This window comes from Crotalus tigris, unplaced genomic scaffold, assembly GCF_016545835.1.
Source record: "Crotalus tigris isolate CLP2741 ecotype Arizona unplaced genomic scaffold, ASM1654583v1 scf7180000018897.258386, whole genome shotgun sequence".
Lineage (NCBI taxonomy): Eukaryota > Metazoa > Chordata > Lepidosauria > Squamata > Viperidae > Crotalus > Crotalus tigris.
Genome location: NW_024097264.1, coordinates 126,895 through 154,603, shown reverse-complemented (window position 1 = coordinate 154,603; position 27,709 = coordinate 126,895). Strand labels below are relative to the sequence as shown.

Below are 27,709 nucleotides of genomic sequence, written 5' to 3'. Positions count from 1 at the left end.
GGCTATCTCATTTGCATATTTTATACACTTTAGTATATAGTGGGAAAGAAATTATTACATTAAATTTAACTTATTCCATCTGATACATAGAAAGGCCAACCATCCAATAAAAATGTGTACATTTGAATTTTTAGAATTCATTTCCAACATCCAATTCGTTTTGGTTCAGAACTCTTTGGATTTGTACTCGGGTCTGAATATATGTTCTGAATCATATTTAAAAATAGATTCCTTGTAGATATTCCATGTATTCCTCTCTCAATTTATTTTAATATCTATATACGTGCACACAGACACACAGAGATACACATTTAAAAAAACATTAAAAACAAAACACTAACTCTTATACATTTTCAAAAATGTAGGAAAGAATAAAAAAAGGATTCTAGATTATCAACAGTCATTTAGGTAAGTTCCAGCATATCTCCATTAAGGTCATCTTCCTTACTCTCTAACACAGCTTAACAGATTTAGTGTCAAACTTAGTTAAGAAATCCATCTAATAAAATCCTTCCCAGAGGCAATGAAATCACAACCACTCCTATTTTGAAAGTCTTATTTCCTTTTACCCAGAACCCCCGAACAACCTTAGTTGTTTCTGTTTAGAAACTCTAAAACCTGGAGCTAGTGCATAGAGATTGAAAGAAGATTAATCCTTTCTCAACTTCTTTCTTTGTTTTATCAACCAATTCCCCTCAGAGAGTTGAAAAGCAAAATAGGAACAGTAGAGACATTGCAGGACCACCTTCTCGTTCACCTGAAAAAGTGATAATTGCTTAATCATAAATTAGGCATTATTCCACATTTGGATGCCATGGCGGATCATGGTTAAAGTAGGTTAATCTATAATAAGCTATTGTTACAAACTGTGGTAAAAGTACTGCTCCATCACCTATGCTTACTGGCTTAACATGTTACATTAACTGAATCATTCAGAAACTTCTAATTTGGAATAATAGGGAGGGGATTCAAGAAACATGCTGATCCTCCAAACTCTTGAAACATGGAGTCAGAGCTGAAATAGTTCCAACCTTGTTTCAACCAAAATAAGTTCTGTGATACTCTGCTTTTTCTTAAGGTCATATAAAAATAACTTCTGTCAAAATAAATTTTTGAAATATTATGTCTTTGTGTATTAAATTTTGCTTATAGAAAGAATCATGATTGTTTATAGTTAGTATAAAAATGTTAAAAAAATTTATTTTGCAAACATTTAAATTTATGTTTGTTCTTAGGCTTGACTGAATACAACTGTGAAAATAATGTGAATCCTTGTGGTGATGATGCATATTGTAATAAAACCAAAACATCAATTTTCTGCCAATGTAAGCCTGGATTTCAGAGGAATAGGAGAAACTGGCAATGTGAAGGTATTTCTGAAGCACTGCTTTGAAACATTCTAAAAATGTTTCATAACATTACTATATGATGTTAGAAGTTTGATTTTAATAACAGTTAAAGTATAGAGGAAGTCGTTTCATTTGTGGCAACTGGAATTACAGGGTTTTTTAAAAATTTCTCCTGAAAGTTAAGCAGTCAAAATATAATGAGCATTTTTTAAATAGCAGCAAGAATTTAGTTGGTTTTATTATTTCTTGGAAAAATGTTCCTCCTAAAACACCTTAAATCAGTCGAAATAGAACTCCAAATAAAAGTATGACTGCTTTAAGAATTATATTAATTATAACGCAATAGCTCCTTAAACATAGAAGTCTGGAAAAAGAAGAACTGTTTTTCCAAATATACAGTGCTCTTTTTTATATGTACTGTACTTTGAAGTATGAACATTTCAAATCTGAGAGTTTGGGGATTCATTTCATATGAATTTATCAGTCTATATCAAATATGCTCTTGGTGTTTTATGGAATATTTATAATTTGTGTTCATGCTTATGGTGACTGTTAAAATCTTCAATATTCAGTCAGCTAGAATTCAGGAAATTTGAAAATGCTGAAATGTTTTGCTGATTGTACATGGATCAAAGATAAAAGCCTGCAGATTGTATTTATGCCTATGATCAGTGGTGGAGAATTAAAAGGAAGGAAAGCAGCACCAGTGTAGTATGATGTCACACAGAAAAATGTAGCTTGCATCATGATATGCAATACTGCTTTCAGCATTTTGAAAAACGCATTGGTTCCTATGGATATCTATGACTATGATACATTAACCCAGGCTTGCACAGTTTATGTTAGATGGAAAGCATCCCAGGCTTTGTACTACATGAAAAGGGCTGCATTCTAGAAATGAGCAGATCCAGGGCCATAGCCTGGGCTCAATTAAGTATAGGACTTCAGAATTTAATGATGTTTTACAGCAGTGGTTCTCAACCTTTCTAATGCCGCGACCCCATAATACAGTTCCCCATATTGTGGTGACCCCCAACCACTTATACATCACCGGGTGCCAGGGGCATGGCCAAAGAAAAGGGGGGGAATGGCGGACAGCCTTGTTTGGCGACCCCCGTGAAATGGTCGTTCGACCCCAAATGGGGTCCCGACCCACAGGTTGAGAACCACTGCTTTACAGAAATGGCTGTTTGGCTGTATTTTTTCTATCGGTGCTTTATACTATTAAAATATTGTTTATGAATTGTTTTGAACTATATTAAATTTGTTTCCAAATTTTAATACCACCTGTCCCATCTTTTTGAAACAGCTTATATATAACTTGAAACAAATAATAAAGAATTTTCTTTTCTAGATATCAATGAATGTCTAATATTTGGCATCTGCTCCCAGCTCTGTATCAATGTAAAAGGGTCATATAAATGTACTTGTGAAAAGAACTATAAAGAGAAAAACAGTAGCTGCATTGCAAAAGGTAAGCTGACAAAAGAATTCATGATATTGGTGCACACAGCAATCATGACTCTTTTGTGCACAATGGCATTGTAAATAAGTATACAACAGGACATGATGAAAAAGTATTTTTCTTCTGTTTCTACCCCTTAATTGAAACAAAGCAGTATGGTAATTTTGATGACAAGCCATTTCTTTTATAATCTGATTTGAAATTTTTCATAGTCCTGCATATGATAGAAAATGTGAACAGATCTACTATTTTTCTGACCATCCTAATGCATTGTTTCATTGCATGGCATACTTGTCTGGGACTGAGGAGGAAAGACAAAGCATTGTTAAACTTTACTGGTATGTCCTCCGTGTGCATGCTCAAAAAAGGAGCACACAGAGAAAGTTTTTCCTCAGGTTCCTATTTGAGATTGAAAGCCTTAAAATCATATAATATAATTTCACTGTTTCTATTTTAAGAAGAAGAATTGCGTATGCACCTGAATTTTGATAATATATATTAAATCTTGCATTTATTACACTCATTTAATTACTGAAAGCAATAAATTAAAAAGTAATTTGTTTGGAGTTCTTGATTCAAATCATATGATTCGCTTGGAAAATAGTATTATCTCCTGTCAGCCTCCATCGATAGACTATTTTCTGTGAATAGAAATAGCCGTTTCTCAGAATGGTTAATCAGAATCCCAATCCTTTCCTTAAATACACTAATACCTTGATTCTAGAGACACATAAATTTTGTTTGAAGTATTGCTAATATTACTGAAATTCTTTAAAATGACTCAGATATATCCCCTGGTGAGGAATCAACAAGTTTCCTTTTATTTCTGCTTTCACATACATTTAGACTATAATGGAAACTTCATTGGACTACTAATATTTACACATAAAATTTGCAATTTTAGATAATAAAACTGTACAACTGCTGTGTACTTTCCATTATTTATTCTTAAAATATTTCACAGCACCCTTCATTAGTAAATATTCCACAGCAATTTACATAAATGAAATAGTGGAATTTTAAGATACAAAACAATGTAAAAAAGCCATTTGCTTAAAGCTATTGACCTTTTTTAAAAAATTGCCTGAAAATAACATATAGTGCCTGGTATCTGGAAAAAAAAATGTTGGCATCAAATGAATGTCTCAGGAAAACCTCGCAGGTCATCTGAAATTAAACTCTTTTCTTCTAGCTGCTTCTCTGAAAAGAAGAATCCAACAATGTGGTCTAAGAGTACTCCTCTTCAAATAAGTCTATTTGAAATTTATAATTTACTCAAAAATATAGAAAGCATATATAAAACTTTAAAATAAATGAATTGCCTTTCTTTTTAATAGTTGAAATTTACTTTATTTTTGTATTTCATTACAATAATTTCCAGGCTCTGAAGATCAAGTTCTCTACATTGCTAATGACACTGATATCCTGGGTTTTGTATATCCATTCAACTACAGTGATGTTCATCAACAGATTACTCACATTGAACATAACTCAAGAATAACTGGAATGGATCTGTATTATCAAGGGGAAATTATTATTTGGAGTACTCAATTTAATCCAGGAGGCATTTTCTATAAAAAGGTCAATGGGGGAGAAAGACGACAAAGCAGTAGCGGTGTGATAGTAAGTCAACAATGCTGAGATATTTTGCATGTTTTTATTTTGGAATTCTTTTTTCACTTAAATGTGACAGTTTCCAAATACAAAAAGTTCCAGATAACTTAAAATTCCAATTCTTTATCCTTGTTAACCCCAGTAAGTCAGTATAGATTTACAAAACAAAAAAGCCATGGGTTGTATTGTGGTGGTGGCGTAATGGTTAGAATGTAGTATTGCGGGCTAATTCTGCTGACTGCCAGCAGTTTGGCAGTTCGAGTCTCACCAGCTCAAGGTTGGCTTAGCCTTCCATCCTTCCAAGGCTGGCAAAATGAGGACCCAGATTGTGGTGGTAATAGGCTGACTCTGTAAACTGTTTAGAGAGGGCTATAAAGAACTGTGAAGCTGTATATAAGTCTAAGTGCTATTGCTATTGTACCTGGAACTGATTTTTACTGTGATTAAAAAAATGTTTTCTTCAATGTGAACCTGTTTATAATTATAATCACTTTAAGAATAAAAATATTTACACTTGTTGGCGTTTGATAGGTCATGACCAAATAATATATATATTTAGTGCCTGTAAAATATGCCACCCTGGGAATAATTCTTTGTTGCTATAATACAGATATTATCAGAAGAGAATATATATAGCTCAGGATTGAACTGTGGGGTCCAGTTTTCTTGCAGACTAGGATCCATTTGCCCAAGTAGGTAACATTCAGTGCTAGCTGAAGATGTTCAGTGGTGGCACTGAAGCCATTACCTAATCAAGTGCAAACAGCCAAGCTCAGAAAGTGCCAAAAAGTGCATTTGATACCAATGTTTTTATCTCTTTGTATGCCCAAATATCTCCTACGTAGGCTGCAACAAGCAATACAGTAGATTTCAGTACTTCTCAGCTTTGATGCTGTTTATTATCATGTTATTTCTAATTAACAATATCCTGATTTGGCCAATTATCGGTGTCCTGAATATATCACAAAGAACTTGTTGGAATGCCTTCCCTTTAAGGGACCGGTCATCAGTGCAACTGTGGCAGGTAGGACACTTAGTCCACGTTGCACCATTTTTTACAAATATTGTTGTTGTTGTTAATTGCGAAGTCGTGTCCGACCCATCGCGACCCCATGGACAATGTTCCTCCAGGTCTTCCTGTCCTCTATCATCTTCTGGAGTCCATTTAAGTTCACACCTACTGCTTCAATGACTCCATCCAGCCATCTCATTCTCTATCGTCCCTTTCTTCTATTGCCCTCAATCTTTCCCAGCATTAGGCCCTTCTGCAGTGAGTCCTTCCTTCTCATTAGGTGGCCAAAATATTTGAGTTTCAACTTCAGGATCTGGCCTTCTAAAGAGCAGTCGGGGTTGATCTCTTCTAGGACTGACCGGTTTGAACACCTTGCAGTCCAAGGGACTCGAAGGAGTCTTCTCCAGCACCATAGTTCAAAGGCCTCAATTCTTTGGCGCTCAGCCTTTCTTATGGTCCAACTTTCACAGCCATACATTGCAACTGGGAAAACCATGGCCTGGACTATACGCACTTTTGTTGGAAGGGTGATGTCTCTGCTTTTTAGTATGCTGTCTAGATTTGCCATAGCTTTCCTCCCCAGGAGCAAGCGTCTTTTAATTTCTTGGCTGCAGTCCCCACCTGAGGTGATCTTGGAGCCCAGAAAAATAAAATCTGTCACTACCTCCATTTCTTCCCCATCTATTTGCCAGGAATTGAGAGGGCCAGATGCCAGGAGTTTGGTTTTCTTAATGTTGAGTTTCAAGCCAACTTTTGCACTCTCCTTCTTCACCCGCATCAAGAGGCTCTTTAGTTCCTCTTCACTTTATGCCATTAGAGTGGTATCATCTGCATATCTTAGGTTGTTGATATTTCTCCCGGCAATCTTAATTCCAACTTTTGAGTCATCTAGCCTTGCCTTTCTCATGATGTGCTCTGCATATAAGTTAAATAGGCAGGGCGACAGTATACAGCCTTGCCGGACTCCTTTTCCAATTTTGAACCAATCAGTGGTTCCGTGTTCAGTTCTCACTGTTGCTTCTTGACCCGCATATAGGTTTCTCAAGAGACAAAAGAGATGGTCTGGTACTCCCATCTCTTTAAGAACTTGCCACAATTTGTTGTGATCCACACAATCAAAGGCTTTTGCATAGTCAATGAAGCAGAAGTAGATGTTTTCTGGAACTCCCTAGCTTTCTCCATGATCCAGCGTATGTTGGCAATTTGATCTCTAGTTCCTCTGCCTCTTCGAAATCCTGCCTGTACTTCTGGTAGTTCTCGATCCACATACTGCTGGAGTCTAGCTTGTAGGATTTTAAGCATAACTTTAATAGCATGTGAAATGAGTGCAATGGTGCGATAGTTTGAACATTCTTTGGCATTGCCTTTCTTTGGAATTGGAATGTAAACGGACCTTTTCCAATCCTGTGGCCACTGTTGAGTTTTCCAAATTTGCTGGTAAATTGAATGTAGCACTTTTACTGCATCGTCTTTTAAGATTTTGAATAGCTCAGCTGGAATACTGTCACCTCCACTAGCTTTGTTGTTGCTCAGATTTTCTAAGGCCCATTTCACTTCACATTCTAGATGTCTGGTTCGAGGTCAATGACCATCTCATTGTGGTTATCTGGGATGTTAAGCTCATTCTTGTATAGTTCTTCTGTGTAGTTTTGCCATCTCTTCTTAATCTCTTCTGCCTCTGTTAGGTCTCTGCCATTTTGGTCCTTTATCATGCCCATCTTTGCATGAAACGTTCCTTCATATCTCCAATTTTCTTGAAGAGATCTCTGGTCCTCCCTATTCTGTTGTTTTCTTCTATTTCTTTGCACTGTTCATTTAAGAAGGCATTCTTATCTCTTCTAGCTATTTTCTGGAATTCTGCATTCAATTGGGTGTATCTTTCTCTTTCTCCTTTGCCTTTCGCTTCCCTTCTTCCCTCAGCTATTTGCAAAGCTTCCTCAGACAGCCATTTTGCTTTCTTGCATTTATTTTTCTTTGGGATGGTTTTAGTTGCTACCTCTTGTACAATGTTGCGAACTTCCATCCATAGTTCTTCAGGCACTCTGTCTATCAGATCCAGTTCCTTAAATCTATTTGTCACCTCTAATGTATATTCATCAGGAATATGATTTAGTTCATACCTGAGTGGCCTAGTGCTTTTCCCTACTTTTTTCAATTTAAGCCTAAATTTTGCAACGAGAAGCTCATTATCTGAGCCACAGTCAGCTCCTGGTCTTGTTTTTACTGACTGTATACAGCTTCTCCATCTTTGGCTGCAGAGCACATAGTCAATCTGATTTCTATGTTGACCGTCTGGTGATGTCCATGTGTAGAGCAGTCTCTTGGGTTGTTGGAAAAGAGTGTTTGTTATGACCATCGTATTCTCTTGACAAAATTCTATTAGCCTGTGCCCTGCTTCATTTTGTACTCCAAGGCCAAACTTGCCTGTTATTCCGGTTATCTTTTGGCTTCCTACCTTAGCATTCCAATCCCCATGATGATAAGGACATCATTTTTTGGTGTTAATTCTATAAGGTGCTGTAGGGCTTCATAGAACTGGTCAATTTCATCCTCTCCAGCACCAGTGGTTGGGGCATAGATTTGGACTACTGTGATATTGAATGGTTTGCCTTGGATTCGAATTGAGATCATTCTGTCATTTTGGGGATTGTATCCCCGTATTGCTTTTCCTATTCTTTTATTGACTATGAAGGCTACTCCATTTCTTCTGAGGGATTCTTGCCCACAGTAGTATACCTGATGGTCATCTGAGTTAAATTCACCCATTCCTGTCCATTTTAGTTCGCTGATTCCTAAGATGTCGAGGTTCAGTCTTGTCATCTCTTTTTTGACTACGTCTAGCTTGCCTTGATTCATGGATCTTACATTCCAGGTTCCTATGGAGAAAAAATCTTTACAGCATCGGACTTTCCTTTCACCACCAGATATATCCACAGCTGAGCGTCCTTTCGGCTTTGGCCCAGTCGCTTCATTCTTTCTGGCACTACTAGGACTAGCCCTCTGCTCTTCCCCAGTAGCATATTGGACACCTTCCGACCTGAGGGGCTCATCTTCCAGCGTCATATCTTTTTGCCTTTTAGTGCTGTCCATGGGGTTTTCATGGCAAAGATACTGGAGTGGTTTGCCATTTCCTTCTCCAGTGCATCACATTTTGTCAGAACTCTCTGCTATGACCTGTCCGTCTTGGGTGGCCCTGCACGGCATAGCTTATAGCTTCATTGAGTTACACAAGCCCCTTCGCCATGACAAGGCAGTAATCCATAAAGGGGTTACAAATATTAGAAGAATTCTATTGATTCTCTCAATAGTGCAGTTAACTTGAAGCACATATCATTCCCTGCAGTAGTTTCTATAATGCCTTTTGAGCATTCTGAGTTCTTGTCTGAGAAAGTTCTGTGTATGCAGTATGTGGGTCTGTGTCTGCAGAACTTTAGACTTCCCAGAGATTTGTATACTTAAGAAGGTAAGCATGAGCCTATTTTCTCTTTATCTTATGTGGATTTTAGTGAAATTTGTCCATTTATCTAAATTATATTAAGTGATTGTAACTGAAGCTAGTAATACATCAGTCTTGAAATAGTTATTCTATATTGTATTTATGGTGCATATTTATAAATTAAATTGTAACTTTAAAATAAAAAAAATAATTGTAGATATTGAAGCAAAAGTCATTGTTTCCTGTACATTATTTATATATCAATGAATATATTCCTAACAATTTAAATTTAAGAATAGAAGAATAAAAAAAAATAAGAATGGTATGTCTTTGTATTTTAAAACTGCAGAAAAATATGCTGCTCTGGAAAAGTATTTAAGTTGGGTAAGCCCCAGGTGACTTTCTTCTGTTCCATGTTGGCTTTTCTGTGAACAGTGAAGACTCTTTGCAAGAGATAGAATATCTCTATAATAGCCCAGAACCATAGTTGCAAGTCATGGCAGTTATAAAAAATGTCACCATGTATTCTGATTTGATTTTAGGACTGCATCCTGGCTTTGCCAGGCACAGTCATTAAAGTGAAAAAAGCGAAGAAGAAAAAAAACAACTTGCTGGAGGGGAACAGGCAGCTCCTCTCCATGCACAGATTCAACCTTCTTTTCTCCAACCCAGAGCTGCATTCCCCTCGTATCTTCTGGAGGCATTCTGCCCAATACAAGGCAAAATAAATCTGTTAGGTCAGCGGTTCTCAACCTATGGGTCGCGACCCCATTTGGGGTCGAACGACCATTTTACAGGGGTCGCCAAACAATGCGATCCGCCATTTTCCCCCTCAGGGGGCGGCACCGCGCATGCGTGCCACGCATGGGGGTGCCGTCGCGCATGCGCACCACACATCCATGTGACGGGTGTCGCCGTCACACAAAGGTTGAGAACCGCTGTGTTAGGTAGACCTTTTGTTCTCAGAGTGAAAAAGTCAACTTTCACCCAGCCTCCTTGATAGCAAAAATGCTGCTTAGTGGAGAGATTCACTGGAGTCCATTTTCAACCAGCCTCATAGACAGGAGATTCCACCCAGTGTGGGACAAAATCAATGAAGCAGTGCTTTTGCTATCAAAAATGGCTGAAAAAGATCCCTCCTAAGACGCAAGCAGAAATCCAAGCTTGGATTTCAGGAGGGACTCTTTTCACTAACCTCCAGGAATCAACCAGGCAACTGCAGCCTGCTATCTTCCCTGCTGAATTCCCTGTTGATTTTGTGGGGTAGCCAGTAGGAAAGATTGCAGATGGCAATCACATGATTTCAGGATGCTTGTCCATCCATCGTTAGTGTAAGCTGATTGTCAAGTGCCCAAATTGCAATTACATGACCATGGAGCGCTGCAACATCTGAAGGTTAGGCAATGGTTGTAAGTTCCTTTATTTAGTTAGCACTGTTGTAATTTCAAGTGGGCTGGGCAGGACTGGAGCCTTCTGTCAATACCAACTGGTACAAACCCCAGAGGAAGGAGGAGAATCAGCACAACACTGTGCTGCCAAACCCCAACTTTCAAGCTGGTCCAGAAGGATACCATGATCAGTGGTATAGAAGGCCACTGAGAGGTTAAGAAGAGCAAGGATGGATGCACCACCCCTCCTGCTTCTGCCAGTGGTCATCCAAAAGTGAGATCAATGCTATCTCAATTCCATATCCAAGCCTGAATCCTGAGTCAAAGGGATCCAGATAATAATCTGCTTCATCCAGAACCCTATGAAGCTGCTGTGCAACAACTTTTTCTACAACTAACCTGGGCATTTTATGGCCCCAAGGCCACATCTGACCCTTTAGTTGTCCCTGTCCAGCCTGCATGAGGTCAATCAGAAATTAGAAATTAAATGTGAATAGGTGTGCTGCAGGAAGCAAGAGAAGAGGCTGAGTCGAGTACAACTCTGCACAATTGTTCTGCGCTCCTTCAGTCGATTGGCTGAGTTTTTTCACCTGTTTTCTAACCCTGTCAATCGATACTGCAAATCCCATGGCTTAAAAACTATATGGAAGGCAAAAAATATAATATGCAAAGCAATTGTGGCAATCTATGAAGCATAAAGTATTTTTGGAGAAAAATAAATTTGAAGTCATCATAGTCTATTGAAATATACAATTATTTATACTTTAAATGTTCTTCCAAGGTCAATGTTAAAATGCTAGGTTTCTTTATAGATCAATCAGGTCAAATAAATATATAGCAGACCAATTTTAAACATCTATTTTTTGCTTTCTTTCTAGTGTCCTGAATTCAAACGCCCTAGAGACATTGCAGTTGACTGGATAGCTGGAAACATTTACTGGACTGATCATTCCAGAATGCATTGGTTTAGTTATTATACAACTCATTGGACAAGTTTAAGATATTCCATCAATGTGGGACAAATAAGTGGACCAAACTGTACAAGACTCCTTACAAATATGGCAGGAGAACCATATGCAATTGCCGTAAATCCTCTGAAAGGGTACGTTGTTAACAAGAACTTTTATGATAGGCATTATGTTAGGCATCATATAGTGCAAATGCCTCTGGAAAGACATAGCTCCTGAGTTTGCTTGGTCCTTCTCTTCACAGAGAAGAAAATTAGCCCTTTCTTGCCTGCTCCTTTACTTATTGACAAATTCTCATTTAAAATTACTCAAAATGCAAATTCCCTATGAGATCAACGAGAATGACTTTAACATTTTAATTTAAATAATAGCCAGTTGAATAGTCCAATGGAGCCTGGTAAAAAGCAGAAATATAAATATATAGAAGTCTGAAATAAACATTTTTAATACCAAAAATAATATACAGGAGAACACTGAAAGGTTGCTTGGGAGCCAGAGTCATAGATCTTTTCTGAAAGGGCAGTGATCAAAGTCAGACTAAAGACCCCTGCAAAGCCTGCAATAACTGCATTTAACTTTGTCACAAAACTGATATTGCCCCATATATTTCTGTTTTCAGTACTTGTTTCACTTGAGCCTAATTATATCTATACTGCTTTGAACGTCCACTTATTGCAATTCAGACAGTGGGTAGCAGTTGCTATTTAGAAACAAAATAAACCATAGCTCAATAAAATTGTGCCCTATGCCTTGGGAAAATATGTGAGACTTCTCAGATAAATGTTTAAATTCAGGGAACAAGACAAAAATAAATCTATGTTATGAAGACACCACTAATTGGCAATTTTAGAAGAAGGAATTCCTGGCCTTTACACCAAGGATATTACAAAATGACGAAAGAGAAAAGAGCCACTGGCTTATTATCATGTATCCCTAGCTTATTATTCTTAACTTCACATCTCAGTCCTATTTAAATGTTTATAAAGTAAGACATAAAATGTAATACATATAATGTAAGAACATTATAGCCCAACCATAATTAACCAGAGATATTAAAATATCCCACGAGAAGCTATCATGTACATCTAGGATTTATGTCTGGGCATTATTCTCATTAGTTTTTCATTTGGGTTCATGGAATAGAGTTTCCTTAGTTTCAAAATAAAAAATAGGTAGCTTTGTGAATTCTCATAAGGACCCAAAATGAATAAACTGACCTATAGCAGCAGGCTCTTTGTGTTAAGTATTATGGAACAGTACTATGTGATTTGTGTTTGGGATTTCCAGCATGATGTATTGGACTGTAATTGGAGATCGTTCTCATATAGAAGAAGCAGCGATGGATGGTACTTTGAGGAGGATAATTGTACAAAAAAATGTACAAAGACCAACAGGTACAGCTAAATTTTAATAATACATTATATATTAATGGACTCCATTTCAGCTAAAAAATTAAGTTATTCTGTGCTATATTGCAGCCTAGCAATAATCCTGATTCTGTGTTTTTTTGTATTGTTTTCTATATGCGGCAAGAATTGCTTTTTTTCTATTTTTTCGCCCTTGATGTTGCAAGTATGTATTTTTTTCTGTTATTCAAATGTCATATACAGATTGTACTTGTAGAATAACATAACCTTGCAATGTATACAACAATATACAATATATACAACTATATAGTACTTGTTTTTTGATGCTTATTAATTCAGCATAGGTGTCTTCAAGAGGGATTAAGTGGGGCAAATGACAACGATCCACCCAGAGTTGCATTTTAAGATAAGTAGCCATATTAAATAAAGAAATAAGAAATGAAATGTGCACCACAATGTTGTGACACATAGTACATGACTTACGTACTTCCATTCACTGTTTGGATCCAATATAAAAGGTTGGGCAATGAACAGTTCATCCTGTTTCCATCATTTTGATTTGTGCCTGACTATTTTGATTGCAAAAGAAACAATTTTAAAAATTTCCGTACACAGCAAATAAGTTACAGCTGCATTTGACCATTACATCTTTTTTTAATTTCAAATATTTTATTATCTTATAATAAAATAAGATAATAAATAAAATAAAAGCTTTTAAAATAAGAAAAATAAGAAAAATCGATTCATGTGATATTTCCTTACTAACCTAACAGGTTGCTAAAACAGATTACACAACTGCTGCTTTCTGACTATTAAAATGAGCAGCATACAAATAAATCAATAATATTCACATTGTTAAAGTTCATTATACAGATAAATTAGTATTAATATTTTATTCAATCAATCATTGATAATATTAGATACAGGTCAGCAATTATCTTCACATATGACTAAGAAGAAAAATGAAGGACGGTGTGGGAAATAAGGCATCACATCATTCTTATTTGTACAGTAAACAATGTCCTTCAGTGTGATATAATCCTAAAATGATAAAGCATGTAGCCGTCAAAGCATTCCTTAAACTGGAATTTTATTAGGAAACATTTTTTAACAATATAACAGAGTTGACATAACAATCTTTATATTGATCTTAGAATGTAGATGTAATATATAAAAGTTATGCAAGGAATATAAACAGAAACTTTAAGAAAGTGGCATAAAAATGTACAGCTTTTTGTAAGTACATTTATACATACATTGTACAAACTGTGACATTAGATATCTGTACATCCTACATAGATCTGTGATATTTTTAATAGAGAATATTATACATAAGTTTCCTTGGTATAGAATGAAATCCTGGGAATCAGGGAAATACTGGAGACTTACAGTAGGAGAGCAAGCATTGTGTTTTGAATCCTTCTGAGAAACAAGAAAGACTAATACAATGATATATTATTTCTGTTTTTGCCCTTGTGTACTAGAGTTGTTAGGAGCAATTATTATTCTTATTTGCATACATAAGTGTTCTCAGTATTGACATAAACGTTTTACGTATCATTTAGAGTGTATGAATCAAGTGCACTTTAAAATATTAACAAAGCAGTGGCAGACTGCAAAACTCTGAACAAACTCCGGTATTACTGAGTTTTTTTTAAAGTTCTTTTGTCAAAGATTGAATAAAGTCTAAATTAAATGTCCGCACTGATTCTGGGAAAAGTTGGAGTTGATTTAAAGTACAATAGATAACTGTAATGTTTGTGATGGTTCTGAAGTGAAAATCAGTTGTCAAGCATAGCCAATCTTAGTCTGAATTAGAATTCAGTAATACTCATTACAAGCAAATTTTTACTTTGGAAAATGTACATTGATTCCACCGTAATTAATGCTGAATGTGAAATCAATATTGCAAAGTGTAGTACTTTGTTGTGAGCAGACAAAATATAGGAATTCAATAATATTCAACTTATTTATTATGATCAATTCATTGGTCTATATCTTCATTTAGTTACTTAGACCTTATAGTGGTTTTATGAAACCTTATAACAGATTTATTTTATTAAATTTGTAGCCAGTTTAGTTAAATAAATGAATGTGGTAAGTTTGATTTTTCTCATTACGTGTTTTTCTTCTTTAAGTTAATTCCATCTCTTTGCCTTTTATGTTTGTGATTTAAAAAATAATCTGTTTAAAAATATTTACATTTTTTATTCATCTTTTTAGCATACATTTTAATTTCCTTAATTTTTAGCATACATTTTCTACCACCATCTCTTAATTTTTTTGTATCTATTTTATACTAATATCTGAATTTTTCTACTTCTTTGTGTATTTAGTATGATGGAAAGCAGTTTTTCCTAAATAGCATGTATTTCTGATTACCTTTTTCTAATATGTTCATTTTTTGCAAACGGGAACTGTATCAAGTCTAGAAACATGATTTTTAATTTAAATATGTAGTCTAGGAAGTATTAAGGATGGAGGGGTTTCCTTCAAATGTATCCTTATCCCTAATTTAGGTCCTCTTTTATTCCATTAATGTTGTAACATCCAAATACAAACTACTATATAGTCAGTTCCTGATTTATACCAGAATTCTCTTTCAAAGACTTTTGCATCAAGCATTTGTTGTGTATAACAACTGCATGCTCAAACACTGTAGTCACTGTTCTTGTGCATCTTTGTGAAAGGATGGATTTAAATATGTCAGGTGTTACATAATTATCTGCATGCTGGGACTATCTGCAGTGTTCTATGGAGAAATCTAAAACTAGAAGCACACCTCACCTATTGTTTTGTATAGTGATGTAAAAATATCTAGAACTAGGAGATCATTTTCTTATGTAGTGTTTTAAATTCAAATTATTAATTAATATGTTTACAGGTCTAGCAGTTGATAACTTCAGTCAACGCTTGTTCTGGGCTGATTTTGAATTATCAGTAATTGGCAGTATTCGTTTTGATGGCTCTGATTCAGTTATATGCATTGGCAGCAAACAAGGTAAGTATATATTTATATACATGTTTGAGGGTTCTGCTCAGTATCTTACCTGTTCCCAGCAATGCACTCTTCTGGACAGAGAGCTCTAATGTTCCCAAGATCTTTTGGAATCATTCTTTCAGCATTGCAGTCACAGCTCCGAATGTTTGCACCACCATTGAGCCAGTTTGACCTTTACTTTTCACACTCTCTCTAATTCCTACTTAAGGCCTTGGTACTTCTCCAGCTTCTCAGACTCCTTCCTGATTTTGCTGTCATTTGGCACCACTACATCTATGACCATCACTATCTTCTGTCCTGTCTATTATCACAATATCTGTGATAGTATTGATTGGCCAGTACCTACCTATCCATCTCAATCTGGAAGTCCCACAAGATCTTAGCCCTGTTATTCTCAAAGGCCTTCTGTGGAATCTCCCATTTGGACTTGGGAGGGTCTAGCCCAGCGTTTCTCAACGTTTGTGTGACGGCGACCCCCATCACACAAATGCTATGCGCATGCGCGGCGCGGCGCGCAGGGGGGGGGGTGCGCGGCACGCATGCGCAGCACCGCCCCATGCACGGTGCACATGCATGGCGGCCCCCGAGGCGTGGCGCCGCCCCCATGCATGGCGCGCATGCGCGGCGCTGCCCCCAGAGGGGACAAAATGGCGGATCGCTGCCTTTGGCGACCCCCGAAAAGTGGTCGATCGACCCCAAATGGGGTTGCGACCCATAGGTTGAGAACCGCTGGTCTAGCCCATGCATTTCACAGATGTTCCTGTACACAATGGCAGTTACTTGCTTGGATGTTGAATATATGTTGTTCCTGCTTGCATCTTACATCCTGCCACCATGTATCTCTGAGGACTGTCTCACAGGTCTTTCTAGAGGTGCTTAGTGCCTGTTCTTGTGCTGCTATGATCAGTGCTTCAGTGCTGATCATTATCTTCCATTATCTGTTGATGGTACATCCCATACAGAATCTTGTCTTGCCATAATATTTCCTTTGTCTAAACTTCCTTCCATATATGCTGCTGCCTCAGGAATTCTCTCAGCAGCATATCAATAGGTGCCATCTTACTCATGTGGACACTCTGGGTTTTGTTCTGGACAGTAGCTTTGACACTCCTCAGATTCCACCTGCCCATTTTCTGGCTGCTCTACAGTTTCTGAATGTTGGGCTTCAGGTAGAAGTCTCCATACATTATGAGTAGCTTCCAGGTCTTCACATTGGTAGCCTCCATGTCCTTCTTGGGCCAATTCACTATATCAGCAAGGTATCTAATACCTGGCAGGGCATACATGTTGATGATTGATGGTGTGGATCTTGTTCTTTTCACTGAGCTGGTCTTCAGGTCCTTATTTTTTGATGCTATTTAGAAGTTGCTCTCTTCCTTGTCTTTCTGGCTGTCATGTGACTTTGGGATATCAAGGTAGCTGGTCTCTATGTCTGATATGTGACCTGCCGGTAGTTCTACTCCATTGGTATTAATTATCTTTTGTCTCTTTATTACTATCCAGCCATACTTCTCCAATATGAAAGGTATTCCAGGGGCCTCACTGTAGATCCATGTCAGGTGAATCATTGAATCAATGTCACGTTCACTCTTAGCATACAGTTTGATGTCATGCAAGCAGAGGAGGTGACTGATGATATTTCAATTCTTGAACTTGTATCTGTGTCCAGTCCTTGTGATTATCTGGCTCAGGGGGTTCAAGCCTATTTAGAATAGCAGAGGAGACAGTACATTACCTTGGTATATGCCACACTTAATGACCACTTGTGCCAAATGACTTGAATTGATTTCCAGTATTGTCTTTCACAGTTCCAGTGAGTTCTTGAGATAGGTCCTTGATGTCTTGTTGATACTGTATAGTGCCAGGCATTCACAGGTCCATATTTATGACATTGAGTCATAGGATTTCCTGTAGTTAATTCCAACTATCCTTAGATTGTCTAGGCCTTAAGTCTTGGGTGACTGCTCTATCTATGAGCAACTGGTGTTTTGAGTCTCTGGTATTGTTCCCAATGTCCATCTTTGGTACCTGATAGGAACCATATGAGTCCTATAGCTTGGTGGCTTTGGTACCTGATAGGACTTTCCATGTTGTGGGGAGATAGGTTATTGTCCACTATAAAATATAGTGTGATGTGAGGCTCTTTCATAATCAGCTTTATCTTTATCTTGTATTCAGCAGTTTGGATGGGAGTCTGCTCCTAGCAGCTGATTCCTTTGTGCTGCTAATCATTCATGCATTTTTGACAGTAGGTGTGAATAGGTCCAGGCCAGATGCTGTCCAGCAATTCATATTCTTGATTCAATACTAGATGTATAGTAGTATGGTGGAACTAGTTCTTTTTCTGGAATCTTGCTGTGGTCTGCTCTCAATTCCTGCAGACACTTTGCACTAATGTTATGTATCTTTTCTTTCTCCTATATCAATTATGGCAAACCTTTTAAAGACTGAGTGCCCAAAAACTGGCCCTACCCCCGCTCACCCCCTGCTCCGCCCCCACTCTGCCCCACCTTGCCTGCCCACAGGGCCACTCACCGCCTCCAGGGCCTGACGCAGATCATCCAGGCAGCCCAGTGCACCATGGCGGCCAGGCCCTCTGCCCCCCCCCCCGCAGCATCAACTGTGTGTGTTGGAGCGTGAGGGCAGAGTCTTATCTATGCTGCCTGGCTGCCATGTCCTTGGCTGCGCTGCTCCGTGTGGGCCACACTCAGGGGCGATTCTCCTCCAGGGAGACTGCTGGGGAGAAAGGGGTCACGGGTGGAGGCAAGGCTGGGGCAACGGCACGTGTGCCCACAGAGAGGGCTCTGAGTGCCGCCTCTGGCACCCATGCCATAGGTTCGCCACCACTGTCCTATATGTTCTTTCAGTTTTGTTCAGTTTCTACTATTTGTGTCTCTGCTGTTTCTGTATTGTTGCATTGCAGTTGGGATTATGTTTTAGTTGGTTCTTTGGAGAACAAGACATTTATCTTCTTGATCTCTGCTTCTCTAATATATCTCCTTAACCTAGTAGCCAGTGCTCTAAGACCTTGTTTAGCAGTCTCTAGGGCTTCACATGGAAACAGGAGCTAATATTTGTTTTCAGTAGCCAAGTAGTTCCACCAGCTTACTAACTTCTCTCCAAGTTGCCTTGATCTTAGCATCTAACCTCATTTTCTTACCTTGAGGCTGTAATGTATACAATTTATTGGTTTGCGTTACTAAAGATTGTTGTGAGGCTCTTTTGGCATTTTCAGGTATACTATCTGAATATATTTCTCCACTCAGCATTAGTAATCGGTCGTGATGATTTATTGTTTAGCTAGTTTATAAATTTTAAATTTACAAATAAGCAAAATAAATTAAGATAACTGGAGGTTCTTAAGGAAACATTAGACAGCCTTTTGTCCAGAATGGCATAGGGGCTCTTGCCTGAGCAGCGTATTGGACTAGAAGACCTCCTGTTTATCCATGATCTTATGCCTCATATAAACTTATGTGTTTTGTAATATAGGGAGTGGCAATGTCATTCCACTTTTAGGCATTGGCCGCACATATACTTGTTCTTCTGGGTTTCCTTGAGTTCAGGATGTAATGTATAATTAGCCTATCTAGTTGTCAGAACAGCTTTCTCTTCACTATGCTGAAGCTTGGGTCACTGGCTGTTTCTCAGTTTGTGTAGATGTAGGTTTTCTTCCTATGCTTCATATATCACATCTCATTACATCTGCTGTTGTAGTAGCATTCCATCAATTCCAGATCCTTTTGTTTTGTTTATTCATGGTTTGTTCCAATAACCTATTTATTGTCAGATTGTCTTGGTTCCCCAACATCTGATATAGACCTTCTGATACTTCTAGGCATCATCTGAGCCATTATGACTCTCCTAGTTTGTGACTCTCATATCTGAGGTAGGCAGGTGAAGTGTTAAGGAGTCTTTGCCTAAGGACCCCTACTGGTAATGTGTATTCATTTTTCAGTTGAATTGTACAGTTTATATGTTGTATTAAAGCTGGAAAAAAAAACTGAAGTGGTTTATTTTGGTCTGATTTTTTTTACTTCTCAAAAGCCTGGCATTTTAATTGGGGTGTGTAAGTTTTTTTTTATGTCCACTCCATATATATATATATATATATATATATATATATATATATATATATATATATATATATGGAGTCTGTGTGTGTGTCTGTGTCTGTGTGTGCATGTGCATATGCATATCCCCAAGATCTGGTTTTCTCCTAGAGTTTTTTAAAAATTTCCAACCAAATTGAAGTCAATGAATAAAGGGACAAAGGATTACTTTTTATTGTAAGGTTTATAGATTTGGTATTTTTGATGCCTCTGCATATGTATTAGAAAATGATAACAATTAATACCTTTTCTATTTGAATTATTTTAGTTGAGGAAACTTTCTGTAATGTAAAAAGTAATTCAGATTCTCCATGTGTTCTGTTGATAAGAACTTTCTGTTCAGAAGAAAGAAAATATAAATGAATAGAAGTATAAAAGCTTTACCCTTCCTTTTTGTTGCTTTGCACACTAAAAATACTGAATAATGAATGCTATAGTATAATTACATTTGTTTATATGTTGATACAGAAATGTCACATCAAAACTGAAATGTGTATTTCTTTTTACTTATTTAAGGCTTACTACATCCTCATAGAATTGATATTTTTGAGAACTATATATATGGAGCTGGACCTAAAAATGGTGCATTTAGAGTGCAAAAATTTGGCCATGGTACTGTAGAATATTTGAACTTGGAGACTGATAAAACAAAAAGTACCTTGATTTCACATCGCTACAAACAAATACACTGTGAGTATATTTTATTACTTTCAGGAAAAAAATAAAATATTTTATTATTCAAAATAGCGTACAAAGTAAATACTGTATATAACTTACTCACCCCTTCCCGTGCACATAAGACTTTAGGGACTTAGTAAATAAGCTATTTGGGAGAACTTGGGATAGCATTAGGAATAAGATTTTTGGTGATGCCTGAAGTAATCCCTGCCATTTTCTTGGCAAAATCTTTCAGAAATGTTTTGCAATTGCCTCCCTCCTAGGGAGTGACTGTTTCAGGATCACCCATCTGGCTTCATAATTCTCCCAGTTTCTAATCTAAAGTCTTAACCACTACCTGAAACTGTTTCTTGTATTTGAGTTTATGGCTCCCATAACCTATAGGAGATCAAATTGCTTACCACTTCTTGTCTGAAAATCCATTTATGTCTTTGAAAACAGAGGATCAGGATTTGTTTGAAGTTGTTCTCTTTTCTTGTATTAATGAGATTGAGGGACCGGCTCAGGGCTAAATCTAATGTCTATACCAGTGTTTCCCAAACTTGACAATTTTAAGGCATGTGGACTTCAACTCCCAGAATTCCACAGCCAGCATTGCTGGCTGTGGAATTCTGGGAGTTGAAGTCCTCATGCCTTAAAATTGTCAAGTTTGGGAAACACTGGTCTATAATGTAAGGGCCTTGCTTCTTAATTCATTATTTATTTGAAAAATAATCCATATTATGCTTCTTTCTTTTCTCCTTCCAAATAGCTCTCAATCCTTGTCTGCAGTTAACCTGTGAGTTCCTGTGTTTACTCAATCCTTCAGGTGCAGCTTGCATATGTCCAGAAGGAAAGGCAATGTTTAATGGAAAATGCAGTGATTTGAACATATTAGGTGGGCATTGACAGTTGTTTAAGAACTTATTCTTATTTGAAGTAATTGTAGATGAGTAAATAATGCTAAATTCTCTATTTTTATATTTCTTTCAATGTCTGAAATCTAAGTAAATGAATACATTTGAATAAAGTAAAAATGCAAAATGATATTCATTCTGATTAGTACTTGACTTCTAAATTCTTGGCTTTTAAAGTTAAATCTACCTAAAAGTTGTATTCTATGATCTGAAGTTCCCTCTCACTAAGTTTACATATTTTAAATGACAACAGCACCTCTCAATTCTGTTATTTATTTATATACTATAGGTTTGCTCTCCTACAATCAAAAACCTTGAAGCAGCTTACAGGTTACATAAACAAAACATCCATAGCGAGGTTAAAACCAATCAACTGAATCACAACAATGATAACAATAACCACATCAGTTTCCACATATAAATATAAAGACACGAAGTTGGCAAAGAAATAAATATTGCAGTTTACTAATATGACAATTGGGAGTTGCATATCCTGTACATCTGGACATTATCAATTTTGGAAAAATCTACTTTTATTATGATGCTGCTACAACATTTTAATTCAACATCCATGCACCAATCTGCTGTACCAATTACACTAAGATTAGATTTGAATTTAGAAAGAAAACTGGCACAAACAAAACACTTATATTCATAGCTTTAATACTTTAATACTCGAAAGCTTGGGAACTTTCACAGCTCAGCATGCCAGTTCCCCATAACCATTCTTTTTGCCACTAATTCCAATTGAAGTGTTACCTGCATATGTAGAACGTTAATTCAGAGGACCTAGGAGTGACTTCAAAGGAACTATGTGAAGGTTATTGGAGGTTAGTGCTACTTCAGTGCTTCAAGAATGATGTTTTGCTTATACCAATGTGCTGTACTGTATGACTTATTCAGTTGAGTGTATTGCAGAACTCTACTAGTAGCAAGGCCTTGAGCTGAAAAATTCAGCTGAATATGTTGTTCATATGAATTCTGAGCAGCAAACAAGACTGGATGGCTGCAAGGGATCTTGAATCCATTAATGCTCTTCTATGCTAGCAGTTTGTTTATTCTGGCTTTTTAATTTCATTTCCTGGATGAACAATGATAATGATAATCATCTCCTGTCATGACCTTTGTGTTTATATCTTAAGTACAGATGAGACTTGTAAGCTGGCTTGTGAAAATGGAGGTAGATGTGTTATAAATGAAAAAGGTGACCAAAGATGTTATTGTTGGCCAAGTTATTCAGGAGACAGATGTGAAATTAACCATTGTAACAATTATTGTCAGAATGGAGGAACATGCATAGCTTCAGTTCTTGGTAAATATTTTTTTTTTGAATTTTCTCTATTTATATATTTATTTATTGTAGGCAATGGAAAACAGTTATTCTGTAGTTATATCATTACTATTAACCATTAAAATTTCTAGGACTATTATGACTAAAGCATAAAGCACTAAAACCCATATGATTTTGATTTTCTTGTAGAAAAAAATGATAGTGACATGTAGAAAATTTGCTGGGAATGGCTTCCTTGTTTTCCCTGCAGTGTGAGAGTGTAGAAACCTCATGTCCAGTGTCAAGGAGTATATGGCAGATTTGACAGAGGAACTGCATTTCAGGCACTCATTTTTCCTCTTACCAACTATAAACATAAATGAGAAATTTCCAAGGATTTACAATTATTCCTCAAAATTTGCATAGTTCTGATCAATAGATCATTCTAATCTAGCTATCTGTTCCATAATTTATGTTAGATAATTTTACATTATTTTTGCAGATTTTTATTTGATTTAATATTTCTGTGTTCCGTGATGAAAATGTTAGCCTGCTATTAATGCCAAATGAGTCATGAGGGACCAGTATAGCTAATTTTAAAGTCACTCTCACCTAAAGTAACAAATTGAGGTATTGAACTTGAAGAACAATATGGTGTTTCTACATCTCTTCAAATGTGTCTCATAATATTAAACACACATGAAATTGTTTCTTAGAAGCTGATTAACCTGGCATATTCAGCAACTCAGTGCAGACAAAAAAAGCAGAGTGAGATTGTCTAATAAGCTGAATGTGCTCAACAATCATTAAAACATAACATGAGACTGCAGTTCTTTTTAACATATATTTAACTCCAGGATACAGATAACTATGTCAGAACATTAAATGAGAAGAAATGAGGACAGCTATATGATCTCTTATAATGGTAATAGAAAAGATTATTCTTCACAGCAGATTAGTGCTTTTGGAAAGAATTGTAATAAAGAATGAGTGCCTATTAGATAGCAGGATGAGGATCCTCAAAAATGGCTGAGATGTGAAAAACTCTTTGTAAGTCCCATCCACATTTGATGCAACTTTTAATCTTTTAGGTAGAGAACATACTGCAGAGGTTACTACCATAGTCACTACCTGTAGAATAGGGCAAAAGTTGACTGATAAAATATTCCTGTATTGGTAGTTGATTTTGTGTAATGGGTTATGCTCTTAGATTATCTTAAAAGAGAGCTGAAATACATGCCACCCCACTCAGTTTCCCCTTAGTTTACTAAATGATTGTGAGAGTATATTTCATTGATATCCTGTTAACTATATTGGCTGCCCAATAAAGGTTGTAGGATGATTTGGGTATAGTATTTGCACTTAAAGCTGTACTGCATTGGGCACGTAAGGAGGCTAAATAAAACTAACACAATAGTAAGAAGGTTAAATAAATAACAAGGTAACACAAAGGCAGAAAAAAGGATAGAAAAATAGGCATAATTACCCAGAGCAAAGAAGCTAGAAACAAGGCTAACAGCAAAGCACATCCACCAACCAAAAAGAGGGAATTTCAAACAACAGACTTATGGAACAAGTGACTGATACTATTATGGTATGCAATACATGTTCCATGTATGTGCTCATGCCAAAAGAACACCCAAACTATACATGCATTAGGTGCAAATTATGTGAACTACTACAGGAAAAAGTTAGGAACTTAGAGGCAATTCTAGCCAAAACCTAACGAATGAAAGAAAGTTCCACCCAAACTGAACCAAATAACAAACAAATAACTCTCAGAGGATTTGACCCTACTGATAAACCATTGGAGGAAGACAAATGGAGGTATGTCACACACAGAAGGAAACATAATACTCAAAGAAAGAAACGACATACAACAAATAAACCCCTTCTACCAATCCTACCCAACCAGAAGTAGCCCTATTAAAACTGAGCAATCAATTTCTCCCCTTAGATGGAAACACGCAGACTCACAACCCCCTCCCTCAAAGAAGACATGAAGACACCTAGCAAGGAAACAACTTCAAATATCCCGTAAAAAGTCACATCAACAAACACAGCTGAGATAATCAGAAAAGCAAGACTGTAGCTGCCCCCCCCCCAAAAAAAAGAAAGGAGAGTGTTGGTAATAGGAGATTCTATCCTCAAAGGAACAAAACTATCCATCTGCAGATCAAATATAAAATCCAGGGAGATATGTTATCTCCCTGGAGCAAAAATCAAAGATGTGGCTGAGAACCTAACCAGGTTCTAACTAGGCCTACAGATTACTACCCCTTCCTCCTCCACCACATTGGGACGAATGACACAACAAACAACCTGAGTACAATAGTAAGAGATTACAAACAACTAGGCAATAAAGTTAAGAAGCTAGGAGCATAAATAATGTTCTCATCAGTATTCCCAACAAAAGGCCAACACCTTTTGAGGGAATTTTTTTTTTAGAAATAAACCATCGGCTAAAGCAGTGGTGGCGAACCTATGGCACGGGTGCCAGAGGCGGCACTCAGAGCCATCTGTGTGGGCATGTGTGCCATTGCCCCAGTCCTAGGCCTTCAGCTGGGTTTTATAAAACCTTTTCGCTTTAGGCCTCTACCGCTGTGTGCAAAAAAAAAAAGGTTCAATCAATCAGTCAATTTCAACTTCTTGTGGGGAAAAAAAAGATCTTACAAAGTTGGAATTGATTGATTGAACGCCCAGCCAATGGGCCACACCCAGCCAATGGGCCACCCCCCCCGGCACCCAATGATGCATAAGTGGGTTTTGGGTTGCAGTTTAGGCACTCAGTCTCTAAAAGGTTTGCCATCACTGGGCTAAAGGGTTGGTGTCACCAAGAAAACTTTGGTTTCCTGGATCATGAACTGCATTTCCTACGTGAAGGTCTCTTGACAAGTAATGGGCTATACCTTACAAAAAAAAAGGCAAAAATGTACTTGGAAAAAGATTGGCCCAACTCATCAGGAGGGCTTGAAACTAAAACTGAGGGGGAAGGGTGACCAATCTCTAGAACTCTAGAACCCAAAGCCAATCACAAATCCCAAGAAAACAAATCAAACAATGAGGTAGGCAGTGACAAGAAAAAAGAAAAACTCAAACAGCAATCAGAAGATGCAGGAAACATACCCATGGACAGGCATAAAAGTCTTAAATGCTTACTGTATTTTTCCATGTATAAGACGCTATTTTTTCTTGCAAACACCCTGTTCAAAAATCAGGTGCGTGTTATACAAGTGCAGTGTCTTATACACAGAAAAATAATGGTAACATCCGCAGCCCAGGGCATGCCTGTGTGGGTTGCCATGTCTCCTGGTGCAGGTGTCAAGCCCCTAACAGGAGGGGGAGGGGGCAAGATCGTCACTCGGGCGAACTTCTGGATTTGCTGGCTCAGCTGTTCGGTGCTCCACCAAACAGCTGATTGGTACAGAGAAACTGAGATAAAAGAATTGTAAGTTTTAAACTCATTATCTGTACACAAATTTTAATTAGTTGAATAAATTTCACTGGCAAATTGTAGATTTAGTCATTGTTTTCTTATAGTTTACTGTTTTGGGAAATTCCATTGTGGATCTTATGTATAGCTTTAATTAAAATGTGTATATTTTTTTCAGATTTGGTAAAATAATATCTGAACACAGAAAATGTCATCTGTTAATTGAAACATATATATATGGAAAATGTAATTAAAACTCAAAATAATATGAGCTATTTTCAGATAAAACAAATTATTGTAATGGATTTTAAAGAAATTATAAAAAGCAAAATCAAGGGTTTTAATTATATAGTCCTTATTCATTGACTACCTCATGCAGTAGCCAATTACAGTTATAACAATGATGAAAAAGTAAGTTTATGGCCAATCCTTGCAATTATGACCTTTGCAGGTCTCTAACAAACATAATTGCTTTGCTTAACAATCAATTTCCACTCCAAATTATCATTGCTAAATGAGGATTACTAGTAAATGTGTTTAAAATATTTATAGATGTCATGTGATGCCAATTGATTTATCTATATTCTATAACATATCAGTATGAATCAGAAAGTGTACATAAGTAGAGCTACCCTACCACATATTTCATTTTGTCTTGTAGGAAGACCTGCATGCATTTGTACACTGGGGTTTACAGGTCCAAATTGCAATAAAACAGTCTGTGATCATTTTTGTCAGAATGGAGGAACGTGCACTGTTACTGCTGGAAATCAGCCCCACTGTCAATGTCAGCCTAAACATACAGGGGACCGATGTCAAGATTGTAAGTACAGAATAAATGGAGTATAATTAACAAAAATCAGAACTGAATTGCTATTTTTCACTTTTTAAAAGCAATCATTTGACAACATACTGTACTGTACATCCAGAATATATAAAAAAGTGTATAAAAAGTGCTTTTTCATTCTGACACTATCTTATTCTTTGAACTGTACTCCAGGTGTGCTGTGTACCCTTATGAAGAATAAATGAGAATACATATGCACACACAAAAAGTCTTCTTCACCATGAATTCTAATAACTTCTTATTAATGCAGTGCAGACCAAAAATGAGAGAGAGAAGGGAAGGAAGTTTCAAACAATAGAATTATGAATAAATCTAAAAAATCTTCTTCTCTTGCTGTACATTTAAATAATATGTAAGGGGAAAGTGAAGACAAAGCACTTCTTTGAAGTTCAATGGCAGCATTTGTATACCTAAATTTTGATGTCATCTGAGTTATTAATAAGATCATTTATGATTTCTTAAAGTGGCATTAGATACCAGGATAATCAAAATGTTTGTAAAGAATTTATGGACATTTGGTATTTTATTACATTGCTATTATGAATTCTGGGGGCACACAAGAAGTTCTTCAATTTCATAGTGAGTACTCTAAAAGTAATCATATAAATATTCTTGATGGTAATCAGTGACTCATAGCCTATTTCTTAAGAATATAACACAAAAGTATAAAAATATAGACCCCTAGTTTTTCAGATAAAAAACATTTTTTAGATCAGCGGGGTTATTTTTATGCTTTTTGTTAAACTTTAATGGAAAATGTTATGAAAATTATTAGCAAGGAAAAATGTGGGGCATTTTAAAAAACTAAGGATAGAATTACACATAATTTTAAAGCCATTTCAAAAGTTAAGATATGGGATGTAGCATCTGGAA

General features: G+C 36.7%; 1 protein-coding gene across 1 annotated transcript in view; it reads left to right on the top strand.

Annotated features, from left to right (window-relative positions):
* The window catches only part of LOC120314353 (low-density lipoprotein receptor-related protein 1B-like), a gene marked incomplete at its 5' end in the record, with an annotated part of 153,267 nt that overhangs the window by 96,390 nt on the left and 29,168 nt on the right, over nt 1–27,709 (top strand). The window contains 10 exons of the mRNA XM_039357365.1: nt 1,236–1,370; nt 2,704–2,823; nt 4,196–4,437; nt 11,143–11,366; nt 12,520–12,626; nt 15,484–15,600; nt 20,229–20,402; nt 21,142–21,267; nt 22,434–22,598; nt 26,651–26,812. Coding sequence (XP_039213299.1) covers nt 1,236–1,370; nt 2,704–2,823; nt 4,196–4,437; nt 11,143–11,366; nt 12,520–12,626; nt 15,484–15,600; nt 20,229–20,402; nt 21,142–21,267; nt 22,434–22,598; nt 26,651–26,812 — 1,572 coding nt within the window. The remainder of the gene's footprint in view (nt 1–1,235; nt 1,371–2,703; nt 2,824–4,195; nt 4,438–11,142; nt 11,367–12,519; nt 12,627–15,483; nt 15,601–20,228; nt 20,403–21,141; nt 21,268–22,433; nt 22,599–26,650; nt 26,813–27,709) is intronic.